Source organism: Chrysemys picta, chromosome 4 (genome assembly GCF_011386835.1).
Source record: "Chrysemys picta bellii isolate R12L10 chromosome 4, ASM1138683v2, whole genome shotgun sequence".
NCBI classification, from domain to species: Eukaryota; Metazoa; Chordata; order Testudines; family Emydidae; genus Chrysemys; species Chrysemys picta.
Window position 1 is genome coordinate 138,339,042 of NC_088794.1, and position 26,286 is coordinate 138,365,327.

The 26,286-nt window shown below is 49.3% G+C and overlaps 1 protein-coding gene and 1 long non-coding RNA gene across 3 annotated transcripts in view; one reads left to right on the forward strand and one right to left on the reverse strand.

Annotated features, from left to right (window-relative positions):
* GPR132 (G protein-coupled receptor 132) overlaps window positions 1-17,791 on the reverse strand; it is a 28,681-nt gene extending 10,890 nt beyond the window's left edge. Inside the window, exon 1 of one of the 2 annotated variants that reach the window (XM_065593745.1) lies at window positions 17,646-17,791. In XM_065593745.1, coding sequence (XP_065449817.1) covers window positions 17,646-17,705 — 60 coding nt within the window. In that variant the 5' untranslated portion in view covers window positions 17,706-17,791. Of the gene's footprint in view, window positions 1-11,165; window positions 11,344-17,645 lie in introns of those variants that run through there. The other variant, XM_005285860.4, reaches the window with a different exon arrangement.
* Window positions 302-25,372, forward strand: LOC135983217 (uncharacterized). Its single transcript, XR_010600792.1, has 4 exons — window positions 302-776; window positions 1,476-1,672; window positions 22,104-22,310; window positions 23,658-25,372. It is a non-coding gene; the product is annotated as an uncharacterized LOC135983217 (long non-coding RNA).
* Window positions 25,373-26,286: the final 914 nt, after the last annotated feature.

The window sequence follows — 26,286 nt, forward strand, 5'->3', positions numbered from 1 at the left end:
CTGGAGGGGTAAGGTGCTACTTAGTGTGAGCGCGGGGTTCGGAACCCAGCTGTGTTTGTAGAGGAATTAAAGAATCATCTCTATGCAAAGGAAACAAACTAACTGAGCTGGCACACCATGGCACCCCATATGCATTAGGAGTGTAGGGGGGTGATCACCCGCTCCTGCCCTGAAGGGCTTAAAACAGCCCTGGGAGAGGGCTGTGGCAGGGAAAGCAGCTGCAGCTGGGCCACGCCCCAATCAGGCCTCAGCTGGCCCTATATAAGAGGCTGGGAGCCAGGAGCTAACAGACTCCCTCTAGCTTCTGAGAGGGAGGGACCTGGCTGCAGGGACCTGAACGGAGCAGGGCTGGGGAAAGTCAGAGGAGCTGGGGAGGCTCCAGCCTGGAAAGCCCCAGGCTGTGGCCTAGCCGAAGGCCAACGAGTACTGGGGGTTGCAGAGGGCAGCCCAGGGGTAGGCAAAGGCAGCAGATCCAAACCCAACCTTGCCGGTGATGAGTCGGCTGGTACTGCAGTCTGCCCCAGGGCGTGGGGGCTAGAAAATGACTGGAAGTAGCTTTATACTGAGGCGAGGTGGGGATAGTGGGTGGGGGCTCCCTGGGGAGGGGAGACCCTGAGGGAAAGGGGTTACTGCCAGGGGGCAGCACCCCAGATAACAGGGCACTGGGTCTGGGAGGGACACGGGGGACAAGAGGCAGCGGGACACTGGCCTGCAGAGGGCGCTGCGGGGGCTGGACGAGCTAATTCCCTGGACGACCAGCAGGAGGCGCCGCAGGGGTGAGTCCTGCCCCATTACAAGGAGCCAGTGGCCACTACATTAATCAGGTTGATTAGCCTCTGCCCCTAGCAGGGGCCATAATGCCTCATGTTTTTTTGCTGGAGAGTTGAACCTTCCTGTTCCCAGTGTGTTGATCCAGATACTCTCAAGAGGGATTTAAAATTCTTTTTTTTTTTTTTTGAACATCAAGGATCAGAATAATTCGACAATGAAGCAATGTTGATTTTGTGACAGAATCTACAGATGACTAAGCAACTGTTTTGAGGCCGTCAAAGCTGTTCTATAGAGGTTCCTATACTGTGCTAATCGCCATAGTATCTGAGATCCGGTAGTGCATTAAGCACAATGTGACTCACATCTGTCATGTGTTATTTGTTCTCTCCCCAGGGGGTGAGATGTGTGCAGTGGAGGCTCTTGTTTTGGTAGGGTTTTAGGGTATATTTTTAAAACTGTTGCTATATATTTATATTAAAGGAGGCAGATCAAAGAAATGCGCCTTGCACTTGGAACGAAAGGTGGTGAGGTTTGTGATGGCCTTAGTTCCTGGGGGAGTACACTGCACAGCCTGGGAGTGCCTCTGGGAAAGCCCTGTCTCCTGCTCAGATGAGCTTTACCCTTATTCTAGAGAGCTCCATTGGGCACGAGGAGCAGAGTTATTGACCGTGGTCTTTATCGCCGAGCTTTATGTGTTTTTTTAGATACCTGGTCACAGGCCGTGGATCGCCTTGAAGATAAGGACCGAGATCATTACTTTGATTTAAAATTCTATGGGAAGCCAGCGCAGAGGGTGGCAGAGAGGTGCGATGTGCTTGTGGTAGCCCATGTTGCTAAGGAGATGGGCTGCGGCATTCTGTACTAGCTGGAGTTTCCTAGGTGCTGAATTCTTCATGCCCAGGTAAAATTGATGTTTAATTATTTAGGTTTAATTTATGACTGTGGCATAGCTAGTGATTTATGACCAAGTCCCAAATATACACTTGCCTGAAAGTTGACATACAAGGTCTCAACCTCAGAACAAATACTGTATGATAAACTTATAAAAAAGAAAAGAGTCTATTATTGTTAGTATGGCAGCACCCAAGGACCACAATCAAGTACCAGGTCCCGGTGCGCCAGGAACTGAACAAACACCACAAAACCAGTTCTGTCCTAGAGAGCTCATAATCCAAGACAACATGTAGCCGATGAATAAACTACAAAGCAGGGAACAAGCTAGCAGGAGAGACCAGTGCACCTGCATACTCACAGTGGTCACTAATCTAGTCAGTGCCAGTTTGACCGTTTAAAGTTATAACAGTGCAAAAAGCTGCCTTTTTTTTTTTTTTGCATGTTTGTTGAAGTAACTGTTGTTTGTTTAATGTCACCTTTCTGCACTGCCTACACCCACCTGCTGCTAGTCACTGAAAGGACACATTTCTGCCCAAGAATACCTGCGGTGTAGCGTAGGAATCAGCAGCAAAGTAGAAGCAGGAAGGAAGTGGTTACAGTAGATGGTGCCCTATTGACCTGATGGACAAGGTACTGCTGAAAATAAGCCATAAAGCAACAACAAGGGCTAGGTAAGCCTTGAGAAGAGGTCAGTGCAGAGTCACCCATCCTCTATGGAAGCATCAGGAATCATTGCTCCTCAATAGTGCCTGGATCAGCCTGACATTCCTCAGAAGGGGTGGGCTGCTCTCTTTGCCTCCTCAGTCAGCCAATGAGGGAGAATCACTGCCCTGGCTCCACCCCATACCTCCCAGCTGTTTTGGGGATGTTGTGGCTAGGCCCTGGAAGGAGATGTGTATTATTTCTTTGAGTCTATTTAGGTCTCTGCAGATAGCGGTGCCTATTTTTTGGCCTTGGGCATACTGTTGAAACAAAAAAGCGGATGCCAATAAATGTTCTCCTTAAATGACTGCCAAATGTCCGTGAGAAAATCTTAGGTGGTAAGAAAGAACAGTTGTTTTCACTGGTATAGGAGCAGGCAAAGCAAAATGAGCCATTAAAAGCCTCTTCTGGAGAGACAGGCCCAGATCCTCAAAGGCATTGGTTTCAATGGAGCCTAAATACCTTTGTGGTTCTCAACCATGATCTTTGATGTCATTTTGAAGCTTAGGTCCACACTGGACATTCTTTTCACAAATAGTGCCCCTTTAGAAATAAGCCTTTCAAAGCACTAGTGTTGTGTCACCAAATAGGTCTAAGGTAGCCATGTTTCAGAACCTTATACACCTCTACCTCGATATAACGCTGTCCTTGGGAGCCAAAAAAATCTTACCACATTATAGGTGAAACTGCGTTATATTGAACTTGCTTTGATCCACCGGAGTGTGCAGCCCCCCCGCACTCAGAGCACTGCTTTACATCCGAATTTGTGTTATATCGGGTGGTGTTATATCGAGGTAGCGGTGTAGTCAAGTTTGAAGGGGAAATTGTTTCCCACAAGCAACCTTCTCCTCTGTCACTGGCACTGTGTAAATACGATTATTATTCTGCACTTGTGCCATATCCCACACTCATGTTTATATCACTGCGTAGAGTAGGCAAATATCTCAAAAAATGTTCCTAGACTATTCTTTCAAATAAAAAAAATGATCTATTTGAGTTGTGTTTGCACTTTTTTCGTATTTACTTCCTGCGAATAGTCTAGTGGGCGAGTTTACCAGCAGCAGTGTTAATGCAAATGGTTGAATTTTGAGTAAATGGTAGAGATTTTTCAGAGGCAGTGAGTAAACATGAGTACTTGCATCAGAATTACGTTCCTAAGAGTGATGCCCATCCAATCAGGGAAACAAAAACATACCACGTGACCTAGGTAACCAATCAAAATGAACTAGACAGCTCAGATTTCAAAATACTCACACAAGCTGTAAACAAGATGGAGCATCAGAGTTATTTATAGAAGTGTTTGACAAATAATTCAGAATAATGAATAAATTCAAGAAAGTCAGCAGCAGCTCTGGGGTAACTCCTGCCTAAGAAGAGCCTACAATTGTTGAGTAAATTATTTGACTATGAATTTTTCACTCAGTTCTCTCAGTGAGCATTCTGCATACGAAACAAGTACAAAATAGCCAGTGGAGACCCACATTGTAGTGCAGACTAAAGACACAGTTTGACTGCCCGTCAACATTGTGATGCATTTATAAGGGTTACAGATGAGCCGTGATGCAAAGGTGTTACAGGAAGGCGCTCCAAGGTCCAGTGATAGAAGTGTGCTGTTACACAAGATCAGTTGTTTACATGACATCTATCAGCTTCCTCCTGTCTTTCATTTGAAATTTCTGGCAGTGATGCGTGAACCTCAGAAGCACTGGAAGTCTGACTAAGCATCTAAAGTCATCTTTGGTGAGGTAATCATTGCCTTTCCTCAGGAGAGTCCCTTCAGACATAGATGGGCACTACAGTAGTAGCCTGTCTGCTTTACTGTGCTTCAGCAGTTCCAGTTAAATGTAGCTGCACTCTGGGGCTTCTCTATTCCCGTGGGTCTACTGCACACAACTCAAACCAGAGTAGCACATGTAAGTTCCTACCCTTCTGGTGAGACTTGCTAAGATGCTCACATTGGCCATGATTCAAAAGAGCATTTAAGAATGTGCTTAACTTCAAGTAGATGAATAATCCTATTCAGGGCCGGCTCTAGGATTTTTGCCACCCAAAGCAAAAACAATTTTGGCCGCCCCCCCCCCCCCCCGGTTCTTTAATTACCCCGGCCCCGCCTCAACTCCGCCCCTTCCCCAAATCCCCAGCCCTGCCTCCTCCCCCCAGGCTCTCAAGCCTAGGAGGGAGGGAGGGAGAGGGAGGGGGAGACTCCGAGTGGCCGCGGAGCGGGCGCCGCTTCTCCCCCTCCCTCCCAGGCTCCCAAGCCTGGGAGGGAGGGGGAGCAGCAGCAGCGCGCGAAACGGCCGCTCGGGATCTCCCCCTCCCTCCCAGGTTTGAGAGCCTGGGAGGGAGGGGGAGACCCCGAGCCGCCACGGCGCGCGAAACAGCTGATTCGCGCGCCGCTGCTCCCCCTCCCTCCCAGGCTTGAGAGCCTGGGAGGGAGGGGGAACAGCGGCGGCCTGGGAGGGTGGGGGAGCAGCGGCGCGTGAATCAGTTGTTTCGCGCACCGTGGCAGCAGCAGCGGAGGTGAGCTAGGGCGGCCGGGGCACATTTTTAGGGGCGGCATTCTGGCGCCGTCCATGCCGCCCCTAAAAATGTGCCGCCCCAAGCACTAGCTTGCTTTGCTGGTGCCTAGAGCCGGCCCTGATCCTATTCCATATGCTCGAAATAAAGTGTGTGCATGCTCTGGGACCTTGGCAGTGATGAGCTCCCAAAATCCTAAGAACTGGTTCCCTACCGGATCTTTGGCGGCGGCGGCGGGTGGGGGGAAGGGGTCTTCACTCGCTCTGGGTTTTCGGCGGCATTTTGGCGGCAGGTACTTCACTCGGAGCGAGTGAAGACCCCGCCACCCCCACCGCCGAAGACCTGGAGGGAACCGCGCGGTGAGTACAATCCCCACGTGCCTGTCTTCTCCCCCATCCGACTCCCAACCCACGTCCTGCCCCCGACTGCCCCCCTCAGAACCCCCAACCCATCAAGCCCATCCTGCTCCTTGTCCCCTGATCACTCCCTCCCGAGACCCCCCCACCCTAACTGCCCCTCAGGACCCCACCCCCTACTCAACTCGCCCCACTCCCTGTCCCCTGACTGCCCCGACCCCATCTACTACCACCCCGACAGACCCCCAGAACTCCCACGCCTACCCAACGCCCCCCCCATTCCCCGTCCCCTGACCGCCCCCCCCCCCCCAGAACCTCTGCCCCTTCCAACCACTCCCTGCCCCTTATCCAACCCCTCCTCCCAGCCCCGGTCTGGCCCCCTTACCATGCTGTTGTGTAAGGATACCGCGCGGCTACTAGAGCTCGCAGCCCCACCCCCTTACCATGTCACTCAAAGCGGCAGGAGCTGCAGAGCTGCCCAGAGTGCTGGCGCCAGCAGCGCAGTGCGCTGGGGCTCTGCGAGGGAAGGGGAGAAGCGGGGGAGGGGCTGGGGGAACCTCCCCAGTTGGGAGCTCAGGTGGGCTGGGCAGGACGGTCCCACGGGCCGGATGTGGCCCGCAGACTGGAGTTTGCTCACCCGCCCGCCCTTTTAGGAACCGGTTCTACACCAGCTTCTAAATTTAACAACCAGTTCTTGCGAACTTGTGCGAACTGGCTCCAGCTCACCACTGGACCTTGGTCCTTACAGGGAGTCCTCGGGACGGTGCAGAGCATTCTGGATTTAATTCATAAATCAGATTCAGTACTCAACCTTCACAGCTTTGTGCAGGTGTAGGGTGAGGGTGATACCTCAGATATGATACTCCAAGTACTTCACAATTGATTTCACAAGAGTTCATACTGAGACTCGGAGACTCTCATTTTGAAATGTTGCTTTTCGCAAAGAACAGAGAAAAGGTTCACGGTTTCATTTTCAGAGGTTCTGAGCAACCACAGCTCTGATTGACTTAATCGAGAGCGGCTGTCGCTGAGCCGGACCATCTGTGAATTTGCCACCAGTATTTCATAATGTATTCACGGCCAGAAACATTTTGCATCTGCTCACATCTGATTAAGAAAGAGAACCTAACCCCGGCGGGAAATGGTTTAAAAAGATGATCTATTTTATTTGTCAAGTATCAGAGGGGTAGCCGTGTTAGTCTGGATCTGTAAAAAGCAACAGAGAGTCCTGTGGCACCTTTGAGACTAACAGATGTGTTGGAGCATAAGCTTTCGTGGGTGAACACCCACGAAAGCTTATGCTCCAACACATCTGTTAGTCTCAAAGGTGCCACAGGACTCTCTCTTATTTTATTTGTATCTATCATTCATTAGATTTCCAAACCCCTCTCATGTGAAACAACTATCTTGATCTGCAGAGGAAAAGGGAGTGGGTTGCAAAAATAGCTCCTATTACGAAAAGCAAAGGAAGTTGCAGACACGGCATGATACTGCAAAAGTTTGTAGGGTGCACCACAGCGGAGCAAGGCACTGAGCTGAAAGTCTTTGGATAGACTCGTTTGGAGGGGAGGAAGGAGAGAAGAGAAAAAAGACACAGTAAAGATACATTTACACTTGGAGCTAGAGGGGTGATTCCCAGCTTTCATGGAGCTAGCACAAGAAAGCTAGTAGTGTAGCTGGGGTAGTACAGAGCAGCAGCATGGGCTAGCCCCCTGACTGAGTGCAAACTGCCTGGATCCTGTGTGTACATACTTGGGGCAGATAGCCTGTGCCACTGCTTGCCATGTTACCATGGCTACCCTATTACTTTTAGCAATGAGAACTAGTGCAAGTATGTCTGCGTTAGCTGGGAATCACACCCCCCAGCTCCAAGTGTAGACGCAGCCTGAGATCCGTACTGTGAGCGGAATCAAATCTGTATAAGAGTTAAGGGGAGAGACAGGGCGGGTGAGCTAATATCTTTTATTGGACTTATTTCTGTTTTAGTAGATGTTGCTGCTAAGTTTTGCTTCATGTTGTGGAGTGTACATTTCAGATGGCAAAATTTGATGTCTTCCGTTGCTGTATGCAGTGCTGTGGTAGCCGTGTTGGTCCCAGGATATTAGAGAGACAAGGTGGGAGAGGTGAGAGCTTTTTTTTGGCCAGCTTCTGTTAACAGAGGTGGCAATCTTAGGGGATGGCTGACTGGGACAACAAAAGTCGGTCCAATAAAAGGTATCACCTCACCCACCTTGTCTCTCTAATATCCGGGGACCAGCATGACTACCACCACACTGCATATGGTTAAGAGGGATGTATTTTATTTATTTCTGGGTTCCTAATCATCCCTGCATGTGAAAGGCTGTCATTGGAAATAGAGAATTTGGGATATTTATATGGATCATAAAACATCCAATGCTACACTGGTTAGGATAAAAGCCCACCCCCAAACATTTGGAAAGGATTTAAATCCTCAGGCTTCAAGGCAAAAGCCAAACTAGCTAAAGGGGAGAGGAGTAGTTTCCCCTTTGAGGTTTCCTGCAGCGTCTTCTAAAGCAGCTGGTACCAACCAGTGTCAGAGACAGGGAATCAAACTAGATAGATGAGTGGGCTGATGCGATATAGCAATTCCTGTGTTCTGTCTGGAATAATGACAGTGATGCTAGCAGAGCAGCGTCACTTGCATTCTGAGCCTTTTCTGAGTCCTGGTTCCAGCCCAATAGCGGATTTCAGCCCTGCCTGGGGGAAGCCCCCTCCGACTGGCTGCCTTTCCCACTTGCCCCCCTCCTGGGGGGGGAGCAGCCAGTCTGGGCTGCTGCAGGAAGCAGGCCGAGCTTTCTCTCCCTCTCCCCAGGAGCCAACACTATTCCCACAGGAGGGGGGTGGGGGACACACACAGCATCTCAGACTGTCTCTGCTCCCTCCTCCCCCTTCTATAGAGCTCCTCTGCTTCTGTCCCCTCCCTGCACCACCTTTCCTGGGATGGGGGTGAAGACCCCCGGGAGGAGCAGAAATGAGGCTGGGGGGAGGGGAAGACAGAACGGATATGGGGGACAGAGCTGATGTGGGGCTAGGGGACAGGATTGATGTAGGAGTGGGAGCAGAATTTGTTGCTGGGTAGGGGGACAAGCAAATGTAGGGGTGAGAGCTCCTACACTGGGGACCAGAGCCAGCTCCAGGCACCAGCAAACCAAGCACGTGCTTGGGGCAGCACATTTTCAGGGGCGGCATTCCAGCCAGCCTTTTTTTTTTTTTTTTTTTCCTGGGGGGGCAAAAGCCTAGAGCCGGCCCTGGCAGCAGCAGCGCATCCTGGGGCCGCTGTTCACGTCGGGGAGCAGCCCCCGCACCTTATGGCTGGGCGGGCTCCGAGCGCGGGACACTCAGGCTGGGAGCCGCCCCGAGGGGTGCACGGAACCGCCTGCAGGTGCCGCAGGGTGGCCGCCCCCCAGCACTGCAGCCAGGGCCATAGTGGGGACTGTGCCCGGGGCGCTGCCATGCGGGGCCCACGTCCCATTCCCTGGGGCTCCGCTCCCTCTGGGGCTGCCCTGCCCCGGCTCCTCAGCCCTCTGCCGGGCGGTCCCCTGGCTCTGCCCTCCCGGGTCCCGGCTGGTCCTGGAGGCGGGAGCCCCGGCTGGAGAGACCCTGAGCTGAGGCGTGGCCTGGGAGCCCCTCTGCTTACCCCGACCCGGCCAGTGCCAGACTGGCTGGAGGTGAGGGGGGGAGCGGGCAGAGTCAGCACTGGTGGGGGGAAGCCCAGGACTGGGGCGGCAGGGGGTGCGGGTGGGGTGGGGGGGAGAGCCCAGGTTTGGGGTGGCAGGGGGTGCGGGTGGGGGAGGCTGGGGTGGGGGGAGAGCTCAGCGCTGGGGTGGCAGGGGGGTGCAGAGGGAACCCAGGGCTGGGGTGGGGGACAGCCAAAATTTTTTTGCTTGGGGCGGCAAAAAACCTAGAGCCGGCCCTGCTGGGGACCAAAATCACCTTGATAAATGTAGGAGAGTTGACAACACTAACTGTTACATACTGGGGGTGGGCAGGGAGGGGATGTCAAAAATCAAGACAGACAAAAACTCCACAATAATTTTTTAAAAATCATGATTTGTCTGACATCATTTTATACCATTGTGGTTGGCAATACGGTGTCCTTCTTCGAGAGCTCATAAAAGGCATCAGAGGACTTGGCAATTTTTGGCTGTGGGAAAGCGGGGGCTGATCTGATTGTTTGTGCCCAAAAGGTTGTTTAGAGCAGAGGTTCTCAAACTGGGGGCTGGGACCCCTCAGGGGGTCGCAAGGTTATTACATGGGGGGGGGGGTCGCGAGCTGTCAGCCCCAACCCCAAACCCCACTTTGCCTCCAGCATTTATAATGGTTTCAAATATATAAACAAGTGTTTTTAATTTATAAGGGGGAGTCGCACTCAGAGACTTGCTATGTGAACGGGATCACCAGTACAATAGTTTGAGACCCGCTGGTCTAGAGAATGTGTTGCAACATGAGGAGAGAGACTTTACAGTCAGGAAAATAACCAGGAGTCCCTGCAATGTCATCCTTGGCTGCAGACTGAAGTTTGAAAGCAGAGAAGTTAATGGATTAAGGAAAGCAAAGCATGGGAATCGGTCAAAGTTGCGCAAGTGAGGATAACTTAACACAGTGTGCCAAACATAGGCTCCTGAGGTTTGACATCACATTATTGAACCCACCCTCCTTAGCTGCAAAGAAATTCTCAGGCTTTCATGCTTGGATGCCTTCTTAAAGTTCTCACGTACCTCTAATGAGAGTCTTGACAGTAGAGAATAACTTAGATAATTTTTTCACTTGACCAGAGCTCAGAGAGCCGGGAAGTGATAATAATTTCCTGCAGATAAGGCATCTGTGACTTTATCAAGCAGGACTTGATAGCAAAATTCTAGGTTCTTCCTCCTCAGCTCATTCTTGGACCACAAAGTCTAGCAAAGAAGTCAACATGTTGTGTTCTATCAGACAAACATCTCACATCTCTGAAAGACCTATCAGAGGTCAGCAGGTCAAGCACTGAGGCCCTGCTCCCGCAAAGCACTCATGATGGGTATGGGGGCGCTAGGTAATGAATATTGCTCTGACAGTGGGTTTTAGTTGTAGGGTTCCTGAGATGGAGGGTAGGAATGTCAAGGGGGCAGGCAGTTTCAGCTCGGGTTGCTCCAGGTTTTCCCAGGATTGTCCCTTTTTTGAGGTAGGCATCCTGGAAAATCTGTACAGCTGCCAGCTGTTTTATGGTCTCAGGGTCATGCCACATATCCTTGTTTTTTGTACCTCAGAGGTGGCAACCTTAGGGGATGGCTGACTGAGAAAAACCAGTCTCAGGCAAAAGGAAGACTTCACATGTAGGCCTTCTAATGAAAGCTATTGAGATAAATGGCAATTTGGTTCTGACTCACACAGGGAGGTTGGGACTTTGAGAAACAGGAATCTCCCCTGAGGATATGTCTACACTGCAATTGGGAGGTGTGACTGCAGCATGTGCAGATGTATCCAAGCTAGCTCAAGTAACAATAGCAGTGAATCCATAGAAGCACAAGCAGTTGCTTGGGTTCCCCCAGGACCCAAGGTGCATGCTTGAGTGGCCGCCCCACATGCTGCCATCACTTCACTGCTAGATGAAAGCTGGCTGGGGTATGCCTAACCATGCTGCAGTCACACCTTCTGATTGCAGTGTAGGTGTACACAGAGAGGGAAAAAACAGACTCTGGGCCAGGTGCTTTCTGGAAGGCAAACTGAGATCAGGCTGGTTCCAGGAGCTCCTGGGCTTGCTAGAAGAATGTCAAGTTGGGCCCGTTCTGTTCCTGTAACTCCAGAGGGAAGTCTGTCTCACTGAGCTCATAGTGAACAGTAAGGTTAGCTGAATTGAAACATGCATGTAGGCTCTTTTAAAATAATCTTTTCTGATGCTTTGTTCCATTTACTAAATGAACCTACTTGTTCTTAGAAGGCTGTATGTCACTGTGTATCACTGGTCACAGTCTCCCAGAGGGAAGAGACACAGGTGTCCAGTCCGACCTGCATGGGAAAAAGCAATTGGCTTAGGTGGGGCGCTGTACCCAGATCACGTGTAAGAGTGGGAGAATTGTGGAGCTCCGTTCTGGGATAGGTAAAGGCATGAGACCTGACACCTGAAGAAGGGGCACTCTGGGACGAGTGGGGCAGGCCCCCCCGTAACCATGACAGCACTTAAGCATGTGTATCACTTTTCTCAAGTGCACAATCCCATTGATTCCACAACACGTTCAGTTCCATTACACGTGTGCTGAAGTGCTTTGCAGGAGCAGGGATCAAAACCATTTTTGGACCAGATTTGTCAGCCTCTGCTGTGTAATAAATATGCACGTTACCATTACCTTAAAGGAACTGAGTCATAAGAACAGTAGACCTCTGTTTTATGGTTTAAGGGCCTGATCCTGGGGAGTGCTGAGAACTCTCTACTCCCACTAAAGTGAACAGAAGTGGAGGAATCCAGTACTGTGAACCTTGGAGGATCAGGAGCCCAAAGCCTAACCCTGCTTTCACTGAAGCTAACAATACCGGGGTTCTCAAACTCTCTCCGATTAGGGATCACACCTTAATACACAAATTGCCTCATGGTCCACCTCTCCTCCCATTCATAATCATGCAGACCACCTCACCTCCCAATGGCCATCAAGTAACATCCCGAGGAGCTACAGCACTTGCTTCCATGGAAAAGTAATAGCAGGAAAGCACTCTGAACGTAGCAGGTGCAGCTGTGAAACAAACTGCAGTGACCTCTGTCCACAAATCAGTTCTAACTTAACCTCCCTATTGCAAATCTTTTGGTGAACTGCCATGCGTGCTGTCTTTGAACAGACGCCAAGAAACAGACATCATTCACCTTGCGTCGGCTGTTTCCCCAGTTGCATTGCTTTGGCAGACAGACTCCCACATACTCTGCTCTTATCGTTCCTACCTCTGCTTCGAGGGGCCGGGCAGACCTCATCCAGCCTGCGTTCTCCCTTGCACATCTGCTACATTTCTGCTCAGGGAATCCATTGCTCGTAAGATTCCCTCACCCCCTTTACTTTTTTTGTAAAGACTTGTTTTCTTTATCTATTTCTTGCCCCATCAATCACTACTTCCCAACTGAATGACTATGCAGTGTTGCTATAGACATGTCGGGTCCCAGGATATTGCAGAGACAAGGTGGATGAGGTAATAGTTTTGATCAGAGCAACTTCTGTTCGTGAGAGAGACAAGTTTTCGAGTTTACACAGAGTTCGTTCCCAGCTCTGATGACACAGCTAAACACAAGGTGCAACAGATTGTTTAGCATTAGTAGTTAACATGAATTCTAAGAGACCATTCAAGGTTAAGCGGCCAGACCTAGGGGGGAAAGAAAGGGAGGGCAGAAATGGGGGTCAGGGTGGGGGAAGGGAAACTGTAAGTGGGTTATACCTTGTTGTAATAAGCCATAAATCCAGTGTCACTATTCAGTCCATGATTTTTAGTGTCTAACAAAGTTATGAATTTAAGCTTCCAGACTTGTCTTTTGAAAGTGTTTCACAAGTTTCCTTTGAGGATGGGGACAGATAGGTCAGATATAGAGAGATCGCTTTGTGAAAAGTCTGTGATGTACACCTTAACACACAAAAACACCTTCACCACACAAGGACACTCTGCCAGAGGAGAAGATTGCATCCTGGAATGGACCACTCAAATACACTGAGAGAACCTGTTTCAATACAGAAATAAAACCTCCTCTGACTACAACCCCCTAATTGTCACCTACCACCCCACACTAGAACCCATATGGGGTGTCATCAAACAACTACCACCATACTCAATGGGAACCCGGTTCTGAAAGAAATATTTCCTGCACTCCCTCTTCTGTCCTTCAAAACAACCCCCCTCTCCAAGCTCATCGTCAGACGCTCCCCACAGACCAACTCAAAGCAGCACCAAACCCTACCAGAACAACATATGCAAAACCCACAGACATTTCTCCACTGCTACAATGATCAAAACGCCCTATGACACACCCTTCAAGATCCATGGGTCCTACCCATGAGGCGTATCTCATGCTGCGCACTAACTGGTCCAATAACAACTGTGTGGCTGAAACCAGACGCTTTCAAATTAACTCACACAGGAAAATGATAAAAGGCAAAAACACCATTGTGACGCTCTGTACCTTGGAGGAACACCCTGCACCCCCATGTTCAGTTCATCCTTATAATATGATTGTGTGGTATCCAATGCAAAATTTGTCATGTTGGGTGTCTTCGGAAGGCTCATGATGCACTGAGCATTGTTGTTATAGTAATGTTGTAGATTGTAATTTCATGTATATAGAGGCTGAAAGTGTGCCCTCATGGCTTAAAACAAGCCCAGGAGCAGAGGGACAGTTCACACCTCATCAGGGCATATATGGGACAAACCCAGCCTGGCCTCACAGGAACAAAGGACACTGGCCTAGGCAGCAACAAAAGGATCTGTTGGACTCTCGAGTGAGTCACACCCCTTCCCTTGGTCAGTCAGGGACTACGATGAGGTAATGCTCAACTGACTCTGAAGTGGGGAGCAAAGCCAAGAAGGAAGAAAGAACATGATAAAAGGGAGAGATGTTTGCCATACTCTCTCTTCCACCTCCATCTACAGACACCACCACCAAGCGATTGAAGCGCCGATCAAAGGGGAGAGCCTGGCTAAAGGGCAACCAGCCAGCCTGTGGTGAGAAGCATCTAAGTTTGCAAGGGCACTGAAAGTCTTAAAATCAGCTTAGAATGCGTTTTGCTTTTATTTCATTTGACCAAATCTGACTTGTGCCTTTACTTATAATCACTTAAAATCTATCTTTTGTAGTTAATAAATTTGTTTGTTTATTCTACCTGAAGCAGTGCGTTTGGTTTGAAGGGCGTCATAGACTCCCCTTGGGATAACAAGCCTGGTACATATCAATTTCTTTGTTAAATTGACGAACTCATATAAGCTTGCAGCATCCAGCGGGCATAACTGGACACTGCAAGACAGAGGTTCCTAGGATTGTGTCTGGGACTAGTGTCATTCAATTGCACAATCCAAGCAGTGGCTGGCCAAAAATGCTCACTCACATAACTGGGAGCAGCTTACATGCTAGAGGCTGTGCATGAGAGGGTTCTCACAACAGAGCAGGGTAAAGCTGGCTCCCAGAGACGAGGATTGGAGTGACCTAGCAGCTCACCGGTAGAGATAACACCAGGGGAACGTCACAACCACCTCATCTGCGGGTGAACACTTTCCTCAAAGCGATCTCTCTGTACCCGACCTGTCAGTCCTTATCCTCAAAGGAAACCTGTACAACATTTTCAAAAGACGAGCCTGGGAGCTTAAATTCATGATTTTGCTAGACACTAAAATGCGTGGACTGAACAGAGACACTGGATTTATGGCTTATTACAACAATCTATAACCTACTAACAGCACCCCCCCCGCCCCTGCCTGCCTTTCCCCCCCACACCCCCTCATGACTGGATGGGTTAACACAGGGGTTCTCAACCTTTTTCTTTCTGAGGCCCTCCCAACATGCTATAAAAATTCCATGGTCCACCTGTTCCACAACAACTGTTCTGTATATTCTGCAGCTTAAAAGTCAGGGCCAGGGTTAGGGGGTAGCATGCAGGGCAATTGCCCAGGGCCCCACACCATAGAGGGCCCAGCAAAGCTAAGTTGCTCAGGCGTCCGCTTCAGCCGTGTGGGGCTTGGGGTTCAGCTTTAGCAACTCTAACGACGGCCCTGCTCTCTGGTTTATTTTGGCAGACCCCCTGAAACCTATTCGTATCCCCCCCCCGCCCCAGGGGCCTTTGATCCCTGGTTGAGAAGCGCTGGGTTAACAGGCCACTTCACCTTGGATAGTCCTTTGAAATACATGTTAACTACTTCTGCTAAACACTCTGTTCCACCTTGTATTTTGCTGTGACACTCTGAGTACGTTTCCCAGAGCTGTGTGTAAGGTCGAAAGCTTGTCTCTCTCACCAATAGAAGTTGGTCCAGTAAATGTCAAAGCAGTGACAGTCTCTGGGCCAGATTCCTTGGGTCAGCAGATTGCCACAAAGGAGCCATAAAGCAGGCAGATCTGTCCAGCTGAGGGCTTCCCCCGTATCGGGGGAATTTCCAACTACCTCTTCCAACATCTCTTCTTGAAGGGCCCAGCATAGCGGGCAGGGCTAAGAGAAAGGAACCTGGCTGGAGTGCAGCTGATTTCCAGTAAACCCCTGCTAGCGTATTGGCCCCTAGGTAACGTAGCACATTGGCCTAGTTTAGAGGCCTAGCCTGAGGATACTATAAACCACATCAGGGGCTGGGTTAGAAGAAAACTAGCCCCAGATTTGCAGAGATTCAACCATGTTTTTTATGACTATGAGCGGTGGGTATCAAAGGCCCGGGGAGGCTATGCCTCCCACAATCCAGGTCATGGTCCCGCTCATGCTCCGCCCTGATGCCCTGCCCTTGCTCCCCCTCTCCCGTGAAGCGCAGGGGCTTAGGCCGGCGGCCAGGACTGGAGCTGCCAGGGCAGCTCAGGCTGGTGCTTGGGCCGGCCAGGGGGTTGGGCCAGTTGGCGCAGCTGGGGCTCCTCTGGTCGTGGGGGGGGAGCACTCGGGGCTGTGGCTGGCGGGCATGGGCTGGGGTGGAAGGGGCAGGGCCAGGGGGCTAGCTTCCCTGAAGGGGGGGGTTCACCTGCCACCTATGTTTCTGATCCATCCTCAGCTGCACCCTGGCGATATTGGGCACAGCAGCAAATCTAGGTCTAAAGCAAGAAGTTTGCTAGCTACCACCCATAGTGGCTGCAGTAGCAGGCTGTAAACACAGCTGGGAAAGGAAACAGCAGGGAGTTGTATTATAAAGCAAAGAAAATAATAATATAATATATGGAGATTTACCTATCTCATAGAACTGGAAGGGACCCTGAAAGGTCATTGAGTCCAGCCCCCTGCCTTTACTAGCAGGACCAAGTACTGATTTTGCCCTAGACCCCTAAGTGCCCCCCTCAAGGATTGAACTCACAACTCTGGATTTAGCAGGCTAATGCTCAAACCACTGAGCTTTCCCTCCCCCAACCCCAACAACCACACCTGAAGAGGATGAGCGTATGAGAAGTGAAATTCAGAGAGCTGCTGCATTTGACTTGTTGTTATGAGGGAAATGGCATTGCACTCCATTGCATTCTGAGGGGCAAAGAAGAGACCCTCTCGGATCTCAGAAGCCCTCGCCACCACAATCAGGATTTTTAAATATGAAAAAAAAAAAAAAGAGGAGAGTATCAGAGGGATAGCCGTGTTAGTCTGGATCTGTAAAAAGCAACAGAGAGTCCCGTGGCACCTTTAAGACTAACAAATGTATTGGAGCATAAGCTTTCGTGGGTAAATACCCACTTCGTCAGACGCAGCATCTGACAAAGTGGGTATTCACCCCAAAAGAGGAGAGTGGCATAAATGGATGGATTCTGCCCAATTTCCAACTCACACTTTTATCATGAGACTCAGTCCCAGTTGTTAAATTAAGCAATTGCACAAGAATCTCAGTTTTCATTTAAAAGGAAAAATAAGTTCAGAATCCTCCTGGTTGCAGGGAAAAGCTTTAAAACAGGACCCGTGTCCTAAATACTTAGAAACCAGAAGGCAAATAAAATGAACCCAAAACACATTTTTAAAAAAACAAACAAAAAACCCCTCCCTCATGATTCTTAAGTCAGTCTCCTGGTTTTCTGGGGCTGCCTCCTGATTTTTGAATGTTTGAGGTTGGCAACATTGCGCTGAGATAAAGATGGGAAGAGGGGAGAAACCTAGGTGCCACGTCAATAGCTACTGTGCCGCCAGTGAAATGTCGTTATGCTAATAAAATAGTACTCTAGCACATTGACAAGGAAGAAGGTTTGGCGTGGAAATCTGTTCTCAACACTATTCAGGCAGCCTGACTTCAACTGACAGAACCTGCCTTCCTCTGTTCAACTATGATTTCATCAGATTCAAAGTCTCTGCACTGAAGGTTAAACCAAGTCCCACAGCTAACCCAGATCCAGGCAGTATTTTTATCCCATGTACTATTAATTATCATCCGCTACCACTGACTGGAATTATTGACGCTTTCATTCTCACATGGGTGTGTTCTTTTCAATGAAGAAATACATTTCCTCAAGTAAAAGGCATGTTATTCTTAAGAAGAGAGATCATAAGTGTCCCCATCAATTGCAATGATCTCCAATTAATATAGTACTGACCATTTTTTGTAGTCTTAGTACCTATCAAACTAGATTTTACAGAGGAGTTCTACTTTGCAGCCTTATATAAAAAGAGCTTGTCTTGCATTAGCACATGTGGGCTGCCGCGTGGCTGCCCACATTTAAATATAAAGCATGGAGAATCGGTAATAAAAACAAAGCACAAATCACTTTAAATAGAATTAGTCACTTGCCTTGCTGTCAGAAATCAATCTTATTTCTGTCCTTTTTGATGTTCTTTCTTGGAGGAACATTAAGGAGCTGTGAAGCAGACTGCATGAGCACTGACTAGCTTATCGAGTGTAAGGAACCAACTCCAGGAAGTAACCACCAATAGTGTGTTATGCAATTAGCAGCCTCTCTACAGAGTAAAAAAAATGACAAATTCAACAGGAAGAATGAGTTAATTTATGGATATGCACAAAGAATTTGATTCTGCTGCCTTTACTCAGGCTAAGTAGCATTTTGCACCTCATTAGTCCCATTGACTACAGCAGGCGTTGTAGGGCGCGTGGCACTTTTGAAGAACAAATTACTCATTTCCATGTCTAAATAGGGATTTAGGAGTCTAATCTGGGCACCTGTACTTTGCAGGTCTCAGGCTTTATTATTACTAAAATAGAGGACTCTAATTGAAACACCTACACCAAGGATTGCACCTGAAAGTCTACCGGTTTTCAAAATATGCTTGTAATAGAGTAATTGAGAACAGCCAACAGAAATCTGTTCTGCAGTATAGAAAAGAGGAAAGATTATCAATATTTCAATAGGAAAATGTAGTATCAACAGAAAAGGTGCAGGGGGAACTGACCACTTTGGGGGATACAGAATCTTGTACCACTATGTTAGTGTTCTGAATCCAGCCCAGGGCAGGAATGCCTGATATCCTAGCGTACTCGGTGCAGAAATAACACGCCTAGGGGAAGGAAAATCTGAGTTTCCATGTCAGTGTCCCCATACCCCCTGGACTTCAGGTGCCTGGGTTATCTTCATGGATTGCTGTGCCATGCATTGCTTCCAGAGATTAAACTGCTCTCACTGAAACTGCTGGGCCCTCCAGAACAGGGGTTGGTGCCCTGATAGGGAAATACAGTATGGGGAAGATTCCCTTTGCACTGCCGCTGCCTTTTACAATGGGCCATGAGTCTAAAATCATGGTCACGTTGTGGGGAGAAGAGGTATGTGAGAACGACAACTCTCCCACCAGTCGCAAATGAACATTGGTTGGTGTCTTTGGACTGTGTCAGGCCCCATCATTTATCTCTGGGGAAGCCTTCCTTTCATGCATGTATCAGCCCACATGGAAAGCCCTTGGTTGTCAGTTTTTACCAAAATTTTTCCCGGGTTTTACATGTAACCCTTCTGTCAGTCAGAGTTGGCAGCAACAGGGGCCAGGTTCAGTATCTAGGGGTTCCTTTTCAACAATACAACACAAACCGGCTCGAGCCCCACCCAGTGACCTGGGACAATTACACACCACCTCCAGGCACCTCTAAGAGGCAATACTTCTCCTCTCGCAAGCACAGAGTCTAAGTGTAGCTGTAGCACAAAACTTTTAATAAAAGGAGGGAAATAATGCGGCGTTAATTTGGGAAAACACCGCAAACAGGGTTTATAAAAATAAACCATGAGCAAAAGACCCACCCCCAAGTAAGGTGGGCTGTGTCCTTTTCCCCTCAGGTTCTTAAGTCCAGCAACCCAAAAGTCCCTTTAACATGCCCGTCCCTTCTCTACACCCCACTCACAATTGCTGTCCTTGGACAATACAGACCCAGAGTTCAGAGGTTCATCCGCAGAATCCACCTCCCACGCCAGGTTGAGGGTGGTTATGAGGCACCTTACTCACTCTGCTGCTCGGGCACTCATTCACCACCACTCTCTTTGGGGCTCTGCTCTGGCACTCTCTGCCTGCCTCCCTGCTGACCACTCACCACCAGTCATACCAAGATGTCTTCAGGGGCCCCCACTTAACATAGCTCTTAGTGATTTCAGCTATTAGTGGGGGAGCTTCACTGCTGGTGCACACTGGGTAGGCTCTTGCATCAGAGATTCTGTCCTACAGCAGATCTAATTCTTAGACCTAGGTATTAGTGATTCCAGCTGTACAGCATGTAATAAAACTCTTAATTGAGTCTAAATTAGCTTTGTTACAACACAATGGAAAGAGAGAGAAAGGATGAAATAGTATCTAGGATCCATAGGCAAAGTCACACCACAAGTACCTACTACCACACTCTCTCCACTCACTGGGCTTTGGAATCCATGTCCCCTGCCTAGCAAGTGACATTCAGTTGAAGGTGAGTCCCTCAATCAGAAAATGCCAAGTACAGTTCTGCTGCCCTTGATTCACACAACAAGGATAACAACCCTTTATTACTCCTGTCCCAATAACAAGGAGACTGGGAATCCAACACCAGCCAAAGATGACCATTTAGGCAAGCAATCCCATCATGCTGAGCACCTAGGCAGGGAGGGTGTGCCCATGCAAACAAGATCAGCTCCTGAAGTCTTTTCCACAGCTCACCATTAGATAGCAGGGAAGAGCTCATTCAGACTCTGCTTACATACAAAAGCCACTGTTCAGTTTTTGCTATTTTTCACCCACATTTTGGAAGTGCTAGTACTTCCCAAGCCCAGATCCCTGCTGCAGGAGGTGAGATGGCAGCTCGGTAACCTGGATGGCCCCGGTTACCAAGCTGCTATTTACTCTTCTGGAGTGGGAAGCTGAAGTCCAGAAGGACTAGAATGACCCGAGCACGGTGTACATGTTAGTCCTACACCTACCACGTGCACATTTCCAGCGTTACAGATAACTATCTCTGCTAGCAGCATTCACAGCAAACATGAATTAGCGAACTCTTTTCGTGACACAAATGAGTCAAATATGAAAAAACATATTCAACTATGTTTCAGAATGTGAGGCGACTTTGACAGTTAAAAACCCCCTGAAGAGTGATATTTACCCCAAAACCCACAATGTTAAATTTCTTTGCATCATTTTTTAATTTTTGTAATAAACACTCATTAAAATTTCCCAGAAAATTTCGAACAAAATAAAAACTGAAAACAAAGGGCCTTACCCATATGCTATGCTCTGGTTCTCCTGTAAGGATGTTCCCAGCCATTCCTTGGCATCACACCACTGGGAAATACCACTGGAGCAGAAGGAAACTTCTATCCCAGCTGGCTCTCCTACCCATGTGGCTGTGGTGTGGGACAGTGCTATCTGAGGAACCTAGCTAATACCAGTTAGCCTACTTTACCTGCACTGGCAGGGGGCAGTGAGGGATGCGGCAGCTGGGCATGCACTCTTTATGTGGCCTTGAGAACATGAGGCAGGACTGCCTTCTAGAGTTGGCTGGGCTGTTAGCGGGAGGCAGAGGAGATTGTCCTACCTACCCTTTTGCCTGCATCGGCTAGTTGTGGAACTTGGTAGCCTGTCTGACAGGAGGCTGGAGGGCTGGCCTTATGGGAGGAAGGATGGCTTGGGGGTTCATACACTGGGTCTCAGGAAAGCTGGGTTCAATTCTTGATTCTGCCACAGACTCCCTGTGTGACCATGCACATGGTCACTTAATCTGTCTGTGCCTCAGCCCCCCCCCCCCCCCCCAGCTATAGAATGGGGATAATTCCTCTCTACCTCCTGGGGTATTGTAAGGATCAATTCATTAATGTTTGTGAGGTCCTCAGGTACTACAATGATGGGGGTCACAGAAGCTCCTAGCCAGACAGAAGAGGCTTAGCAGTAGGAGGGAAAGGCAACTATGGAGCAAAAACCCTGGGGGTGGAAGCAGAAAGGAGCCATACAAGAGTGTGAAATGGTGGAATTGAAAGCCTGAGGGAATGCTTCAAGGAGTAGCTGCCTAGGGGACTGCGCTGCATGGTGGGAGGAGGATGCCTGCAAAGCCACAGCTATTTATGTGTAGGAATAAGATAACATCTGTGCTAATTCAGAAGAACAGGGCATATGGTATTTCACAAGACCACTGATCCTCACTCCTGTTGCTTTTTAATGATGTAAGAGAAGAATAATGGGGCAGAGGTTGGGGCACTAGCATAGAACTCATGTGGAGCTGGGTTCCATGATTCAATATGGACTCCCTGCATGTCCCAGGGCAAGTCTATAAAGTTTGCAGATGACCCAAAAACTGGGGGTGTGGTTAATAATGAAGAGGGCAGGTTGCTGATTCTGAGCAATCTAGATCACTTGGTAAACTGGGCACAAGCAAACAATATGCCTTTTAATATGGCTAGATGGAAATGTATGGAAACAAAGAATGCAGGCCATACTTACAGACTGGAGGACTCTATCCTTGGCAGCAGTGACTGTGAAAAGATTTGGGGGTCATGCTGGATAATCAGCTGAACAGGTGCACCCAGTGTGACACTGTGGCCAAAATTGCTAACGAGATCCTGGGATGCATAAACAGGAATCTTGAGTAAGAGGAGAGAGGTTATTTTACCTCTCTACGTGTCACTGGTGCAACCACTGCAGGCATACTGCATCCAGTTCTGGTGCACAACTTAAGAACGATGTTAATACACTGGGGAGGGTTCAAGGAGCCATGAGAATGATTAAAGGGTTAGAAAACCTGCCTAGTGTAACCCCTTTGGGATTTAGAGAGCATGGCCCCTTTAAATCTTTTTCCTAGGAGCTCGGAGGGAGAGAGAGAGCAGCCCACAGGCCCTGGAAAAGGAAGCAGGAGAGAACCTGCCGGAAGCCTGGGAAGGGCAGGGCGGCTGATCGGGGACAGCCCAAGACAGGCGCCAGGAGGAGCACTGTACCAGGGAGGAATCGCCCGAGAAGGACAGGCCAGAACTGGACCCAGTATCACGGCTGCCCAGAGCTGCATGGGGCTGTGAGTACTGGGGCTTGGGGCTCTGCATTGGGAACAACGAAGGTTTCTGACCGTCAGAGGGGTGAAATATTGGAACGGCCTTCCGAGGGAAACGGTGGGGGCGAGGGACCTGTCTGGTTTTAAGATTAAGTTAGACAAGTTTATGGAGGGAATGGTTTAATGGTAAAACATATTAGCTGAGGAATACCAAGCAATGGTAGGTAAACAGTATAATGGCTAACAAGGGTCAGGCTGGAGACTCTTGCCTACATGCTCGGGGTCTTGCTGATCGCCATATTTGGGGTCGGGAAGGAATTTTCCTCCAGGGTAGATTGGCTGAGGCCCTGGAGGTTTTTCGCCTTGCTCCGCAGCATGGGGCAGGGATCTCTAGCAGGAGGGTTCTCTGCCAATTGAAGTCACTAAGACACAGGATTTGGGGACTTCATCAGCAGAGTCAAGGAAAGGATAGGGATGGTTTTGTGGCCTGCAGCATGCAGGGGGTCAGACCAGATGATCATAATGGTCCCTTCTGACCTTAAAGTCTATGAGTCTATGAGGGAGGCTGTAGATAGTTAAGTGGGGAGGTGGTCGCTCTGTGTGGCTTTGCAGAGAGCGGCAGAAGAGGGCACCGCAGGGGTTTGTTGGGGAAAGTTCACTGGTGCTGAAGACGACCAGGAGCACCCAAGACTCACCACTGGACTGGAACTTTGCTCAGGACTCCTGAACTCTGTGTGCAGACACATTGCTCGGTGTCTGCCCTTCCAGACTGTGCTACCACTGGGCCCGTGGGGCCTTGGTTTGGATACAGCCCTGTTTTACTGCTCCCCCTAAATTTCCCCTTGTTGTATTTCTCCTCTCATCCCTCTGTAAATAAATATATCCCTTTGTTATATCCATTGTACTTTTCCTGTGGGGGTGTGTGTTCACTCTGGGGGGTTTGGAACAGGTGCCCCTGGGGTGGAAGGGATTTCTCCTGCTGCATTCCTGCGCGCGCCTTCTCTTGGCCAGAGCTGCCTGCAGAGCAGACTCCATCTTGGCCACGAGGGTGCTAAAGTTACACTTGGTGGCCTGTACGGGGACTTTGCAGTACACACACGCGCACACCTACGTTGCGCACCCTGGGCTCTTCTTCACTGAGCTGAGCTGGGAGTGGGTAGAACATGTGGGGGCTGGTGTAGCTAGCTGCAGCTAAGTTAAACTCTGCCTTGGAGCTTCTGGTTCTCTGCAGGCACATGGGTTTGTCTGTGGAGTAATGTCCTTCAGGGCTGTGGTTTTATTGCAGATAAAGGCCCCCATCAAAAGCTGTGTATTAAACCATGGAGGCAGATGAGGAATTGATTCTCAACATGAGTTCTCTACCTTCCCCAGAGTCCCACCATTCTGCAGGACACAAGAGGTTCTGCAAGCCATTGCCCGGCAAGGACAAGTGGCAATCTAAAGTTCTGAAAAGAAAGCTCCAATGGGCAGACAAAGGCACACCTTCAAAGCAGAAACCCAAGTTGTCAGTATCCCCAATCAAGAAATGCACTAAGGAGGCTGACATCTGCGTGAAGGGCATGGTAGCACTATGTACTCACTCCAAGGAAGCAGATCTTGATTAAGTGCCCAAGGAGGTGCAAGGAGAAGGTAGTCCCTGGACAATTCTGGGGGCAGAGCAGTCCCCTCCTAGTGTGCCTGAGTCACTTGAGGTGGATTCTTTAGTGCAGAAATTGCAAGCTCTGATGGTGGATGAGAAGTGGACAAGAGAAGAATTAATTTTGGCATTAGGAGGGGCTCCAACACCTGCAGCACCCAGCCTGGTGGGATGGGCCAAAGAGCTGGGAAACGCTCTAAAAGATGCATTGAAACTGGTATACGAAAGTGCTCCATGCAAGCGGTTACGTTCTTTCTCGGGAGTGTCACCTGTACCCTCAGGGGAGGATGATTACAAGACCTGGAGGGATTTTACGGTGCCACTTGTCCAAGAGTGGGAATGCTCTGATGCTGAGAAGTGGAAACGTGTGCTTGAGAGTCTGAAGGACCTGCCATGCGAATTATCCGAGCTCTGAAAGACTCCCAACCAGCTGCCACAGTGCAAGACTATTTAACCGCTCTTGAGAGTGTCTACAGTGCTACTGATAGCAGTGAAGACCTGTATTATCGTTTCCACCATACCTATCAGGAGCCCCACGAACGATTGTCGGATTTCATCAGGAGACTAGAGGATTTTCTACAGCAGGTAGTGCGGAGGGCATCCCCACCAAGTGCATTGATTCCGCTAGGTTGGACCAAATCCTTTGGGGCACCTGACAAGATGGGCTGATGTTGTGGCGACTGCAGCTGACGGAGTGGGCCCAAAACCCACCCCCATTCCACAAGCTCATTTGAGAGATACGTGAAGAGGAGGAGCGATTGTTGCAAGTGGATGTAGTGGTACAGCCGAAGATGGCAGGGAGTCACACCACCACAGTGCTTAGAGAGATGGAAGAGGCCCCAGAATAGCTAGGGATGGCCCTGCTCCTACTCTCTGTTTGTAAGAGGGGACTGTAATACTTTGGTCTTGTTTCAGTTGTGGGGTTTAGTGTGTGGACGTGGGTGGTGCTGGTGACCTGTGATATACAGGAGATCAGACTAGATCAGGGGTAGGCAACCTATGGCACGCGTGCCGAAGGCGGCACGCGAGCTGATTTTCAGTGGCACTCACATTGCCCGGGTCCTGGCCACCGGTCCGGGGGGCTCTGCATTTTAATTTAATTTTAAATGAAGCTATTTAAACATTTTAAAAACCTTATTTACTTTACATACAACAATAGTTTAGTTATATGTTATAGACTTATAGAAAGAGACCTTCTCAAAACGTTAAAATGTATTACTGGCACGCGAAACCTTAAATTAGAGTGAATTAATGAAGACTCGGCGCACCACTTCTGAAAGGATGCCGACTCCTGGACTAGATAATCTAGTCCCTTCCGGCCTTAAACTCTATGGGTATGTTGCGAGGAGAAGCATGCTAATGACTGTGAGATGCTCAGCTAGGAAGGTATCCAAGCTAGGTAGATAACTGTGTTTCCAGGTGTATTTTTATTGTTGTGATGAAAATAAAATGTTCCCTTTTAAAAATAAAAGTAGTGTTTGCCACATGCTTCCAGGGTGGGGTAGAGACAGAGCTTCGGGTTCAGCTCAGCTGTGGGAGAAGTTTCTGGGAAAGGATCTGTCTGCAGGGATCACTGCCCTCTCCCTGGGTCCCCCCTATTGTCCCACTGGGGAAGTGGGAGACTGTGGAATAGGATGCTGGGGCCAGCCCCCAAATCTGGCAGACTCCAGGACAGTGTAGGAGGCCTGGGCTATTCAGATGAGGCCTTGTGTCTCTGCATCAGCTCTAGCTCCTGGCTGTGGATATTGGCAGGGGCAGAGAGGAGACATCATGCATCAACCCTGTCCCAGTCTGGGCACTGCTCCACCTACCCTTCCTAGTCTCCATACTATCCTCGCCCAGGCACCAGACCCTATCAAGGACACTGCAGTGCAGAGTATGTATGTGTGTGTGTGTGGGGGGGGGGGGGGGGAATGGTGCAGTAGAGGTGGCTGGCTAAGCCCCATTTCCATGCAGGCTATTCATGGGCAAAGGCTCCTCTCTGAATACAGCTCTGGGGGCAGAGGGGCCACGCAGGGGAATGATTCCTGTCACCAAGGACTAAATTTTCCATAAACCCTGACAATCTCACCTGCAGGATGTATCGGGGCATCAAGTCATTGCACATGGCCAAAAGCCGCATGCATATTCTCAAATATACAGTGAAATACGTGCCTGACTGTGCATGTATACTAGCAGTCATGTGCACACACAGACGTGTGGGTTACTGTGCACCAATGCACGCACTTGTATGTTTGGTGAGTGGATTTTGTGATGACCCATTGAAAATTCTCTCCAGAGAGAGATAGAAAAGGATAGTGTGTCTCAGTGCTCAAGGAACAAACCTCACGAGTACCCCAGGGACATTCTAACTGGCTCTGGAAA